The sequence below is a fragment of the Hydra vulgaris genome, chromosome 15, assembly GCF_038396675.1.
Source record: "Hydra vulgaris chromosome 15, alternate assembly HydraT2T_AEP".
NCBI classification, from domain to species: domain Eukaryota; kingdom Metazoa; phylum Cnidaria; class Hydrozoa; order Anthoathecata; family Hydridae; genus Hydra; species Hydra vulgaris.
The window spans coordinates 19500001-19504451 of record NC_088934.1 but is presented as its reverse complement, the minus strand read 5'-3'; the positions used below and the strand labels follow the sequence as shown (position 1 = coordinate 19504451).

At 33.0% G+C, this 4451-nt stretch overlaps 1 protein-coding gene across 1 annotated transcript in view; it reads left to right on the top strand.

Moving 5' to 3' along the window:
- The first annotated feature begins 3975 nt into the window (after nt 1-3975).
- Nucleotides 3976-4451, top strand: part of LOC136091467 (uncharacterized) — a 3945-nt gene continuing 3469 nt past the window's right edge. Inside the window, exon 1 of the mRNA XM_065819077.1 lies at nt 3976-4382. Coding sequence (XP_065675149.1) covers nt 3978-4382 — 405 coding nt within the window. The 5' untranslated portion in view covers nt 3976-3977. The remainder of the gene's footprint in view (nt 4383-4451) is intronic.

The window sequence follows — 4451 nt, the reverse complement described above, 5'->3', positions numbered from 1 at the left end:
AAAAAATTACGTCAGAATGATAGGAATTATGTCTGTAAATATAAGTTTTTACATATTGATGATTGATTTATTCACAAAGCTAAAGACTTAGTATTGAACATAAAAAAGATTATTGAATATTTTTTAAAAACCTTTCTTTGATTCATATAGGCGTTTTGACCTTACGAGATGCTACATGCGCTACCCAGAGACGTGGTGGCACATGAAAAGCAGGTACGAATTTCCAGAAGAAGGGCCCGGTGAAGTACTTTTAAGGACAGACAAATAAGCGATCAAGGAAAGTTATCTTTATACTAAAAAAAAGTTTTTTATGGATACAAAATATTGCGTAACTCATTTGTATCAGCATAGTTTTTTATTATGTCTGAATGCGTCAAATTCCACATTTTCTCATGTTCCATTGACAAGAGAACACGATTCCCAACATGTCAACCGATTTGCTAGACAAGTTTTGAGAAGTTTCATTTGCTGAAAACTCTCTCACACTCTGCTGAATTTGATGGAACTGTACTGAATATCTTGTAAAGAACTGCAACTGAGAGAATACAGCATCTAACATAATCTTCAGCATAAAATTGCAAATGGTGAGAAAAGAAGGCAAATTTTTGTTATCTTTCTCAGCAGCCTTTCCTGTTATCTCCACAAAATCAACCATTACAGTAGCGAACGTATTTAAACTGATACCAATTTTGAATTTTTCAAGCACTGATTGAGTTTTTTTTTGTAAATTAGAGTTATGAAAATTATGACTAATATCTTCAACCATATTCTTCAATAAAAAGATGTCTATGCTTTCTAAAAATTTCCGCTGAGAAGAAAATTTGTCAATAAGAATTGCAGTTGCTGAATCCACTACAGTATAAAACACTTCTGCTAGTCACTGATCTTTAGCCTGAGTAAGCCGCTTATCTTCTGTTTCATCGAAGTCCAATCGTTCCTTTTTGCGAGTCATTTTCACAACAAATGTTTGCTGTTCAAGCTGAGATTCAATTGTAATTTTAACAGTAGATAAAATAGCATTTTGGTTAGTACTGTCTCTTAGTACTTGAAGCTTTTTCAGTGATACATCGACAGACATTATAGCAATGGAAAAATCAAGTATGTCTCCTTGAAGTATTTTATTTAGGGGACCCAAGATAAAATGCTTCAAGTAAAAATTTCTTTAAAGAGATATAAGTCACAATTGCTTCATATGACTGAAATCGGGATAAAAGACCTTGTGCTTCACTTCGAACATTTATTTTAATTTCTATGTCATTTGAAGTTTGTTCAAGGCAATCATTTGTTTTCTGTTCCAAAAATGTTAACAGAAACAACAGAAGATTTCGCACAAGCTTTTATAACCAGATTTGTTCCATGAGGTCCACAATAAATATTTATTGCCGTTGGAGAACACTGCTTCAAGTGTGTTGCAACTCATTTGTTTATTCCTTGCAAATTGCTCGCACCATTAAAAGACTTACCCACACACTTTTAAATATCTACTTTATTTAATTTGAGTTCATCTTTGATTTTTTCACTTATTCCTTCACAAGTAGTTGTTTCAGTTTCAACAATTGAAATCAGATGCTTCTTTACAACGGCCTCTTCTGCAGCAAGCGTAAAATAACGTAATACAATAAAAGTTTGCTCACAGAGTGTATACATTCAGAGTGTATACACTTGCTCTCAGAGTGTATTCACTATCAGTTGATGGCACTACTAATATTATAATATTAGTAGTGCCATCAGCTGATAGTGAAAAGAGTAGTGAATTATATACCTCTTCTAAAATATCCTTCTTGACCAACTGTGTCATAGTATGAATTAGCTTGATTTGAGTATAATTAGAAAGAAACGTAAAAATTTAGCAACTTTTTGCATTGCTTTGCAAACAATGCAAAAAACTTTGTCTTGTTATAGAGAGTAGGTTAGCCATGGCCTTGTCTGCACAACTTTAATGTCATTAACTTTAATTGATTCAGTGTAATACTTAGATAACCTTGAATGTTTTGTTGGCTGATTCGGCCCTAATACAATAAATTGATTATTACAATCATCTTTTCATTTTTCAGCTTTAGAAATTTAGCTGGATCATTTTCATTGACATTTACAACGTTGTCTGGTTGCTTCGAATAATCTTTTCTGCTAGAGTTAGGTCTACCGCTGCAGTTACAGGCACTTCAATATTACCCATTTCTACAGTCACTCACTCAGTTTCAGTAATGTTTCAGTCTGAATGTTTCTAAATATTGTAGTTTTGGTCCTTTATCTGCTACAATTATGACATCTTGATTAATGTCTGTTTCTTGTACAGATGATTGGCTACTGATCTCTGCTATTGACTCTGTTTGAATAATAGGCTTACTTGTGGTATTCACAATGGATGTTGATCTTAATTCTACATTCTCTGTTGCTGTAAAAGATGTCCCAGATTTTTCTCTGTTTTTGTTACACTTGCATTGATGCAAGACCTGCCGTTAACTCTAATTGTTTTGGATCATTACCAGCTGCTTTCAAATCACCAGATTTGTATTTCCATGTTGCCTCTTTCTTTTTTTTTCCTTTATCCCACCTGAAACATAAAAGATAAATAAACATAAAAAAATTTAAAGTTAAAAATATGTCTTATGATAGATACCAGGGCATTGGTTTCTTTCGTTTGAGTTATAACTATTATCGGTCCATGGAATTTATAAATAGTAGCACAATTTATAAATTTCATGGATTGATAGGGAGTGGACTGGAGCATATTGAGTAGTAATGAATGAAAGTAATAACAAAAATTCATTAGGCACACAATTTTATGTATTAAACATATATTAACCATATTTATCAATGCAAAGCAAATGAATTCATGCATTTTATATATTTATTGTGTTGAACTTTCCAATAACAATTTTCTCTTGTTTCTGTTGATGAGATAGTTAATTTCAACAGATAAAGAGGAGAACATCGTTTAATCGTTCGTCACTACAATGCTTGTTTTCGGTGTTCTTTTCGTTTAGCAATACTGCCTCTACCTTCTTCTGTTTCAGCCATCCTAGCGTCAACATATCGTTGTCTCCGTTTTTATATCCGAGATCCTCGTTGTTCAGCTAATTCATTTGCTCGAAATTTCCGTTCTCTTTCTCGAGCAAGACAAGCTAATCGAATAATTTTAGTTTCCAGCTTTCTTTTTTATATTTAGCTATCTTCTTTATATTTCTTCGTTTATAACATATATATTTTTTTTACTTATTTACTTAATAACTTTATTATTTTTTATCAACTATTTATAAGTAAAGATTAAAGCATTACTTACTTTTTAACAGTATAAAGTCTATCAATTTTAGGTCAACAACGTTTTAAATTATTATTATTTCACAGCGATTCCACAGCGCTAAACAAAGTTTGTTGTTTTTTGTTTGTTTCAATTACTTTTCTAAACGAATTTTTTATTTACGCTGAACTAAAGTTTAGCGTGTTTCTTTTATTATTACCGTTGACCTAGTGTTTGTTATGCGCGTACACCAAACAAACAAACAAACCGACGTGAAAGCAAGTTAAATAAAATGTTGTAAAAAATGCCCTGATAGAAACTTATAGATCTAAAATAAACTATTTCTCTTTGAGGATTAGAGGCCCAATTTCTTTTTGGGGGCCTAGTTTCCTAAACCAGAATCAGGGCCCAGTAAAAGTCATCGTACCCTCGTACTGGGCCACCACGTCCCTGGCGCTACCTATACTGTTCGAATAAATCTTTTTGATCCGCCATCATTTAGTAATGGCTTCGTCAACTCTTTGATTCGCTTAAATAACACAGATGAATCGAACCGACAATCTGTCGTTAATGAATTGGAGAACATTATCTTCAACAGGTGATATTTTAAACTCATAATGTAGTTCTGTGTATTCTATCCTCGTTAAATATTGTCTTAAGCATTCTGTGTATTCTACCTAAGTTAAATATTGTCTTAAGCATTAATACGAAACTTTTGTTAATATTTTAGACTACAATGGGTGCACAAACTGCAATAACACGGCGATATACTGCAAATGAAATTAAGCAAAGTACGTATGACCAAATACAAAAGTGCAACGAAGACCGATTAAACTTGACGATTGCAGCAGTTGGTGTTAGTCGCATGTCCCAAAGTTGTAACGATATTGCCAATTCGGCAAGTAGCAGTTCCGTAGATGGATTCGAGCGTGAATCTGTATCATCTTACGCTTCCAAGCCAGCGGCTGACCTTATTTCGTGGTCATTTGACGGCCATTCAGAAACAGGTAGTTACGTTCACTTTTTTAAACAACATAGACGAAATCTTGTAGTCGGATGGGCTAGACAAAGTTCAATATTTCCACTAACAGAGAAATTTAATGAATTTGCCGGTGCTGTTCTGCGGTCCGTCACTAATTATGTAAGTAATTTGTTCAAATGCATCACTTAGATTTTATTATGTTGTTTTACGGTCGTTAAATTTAATCTT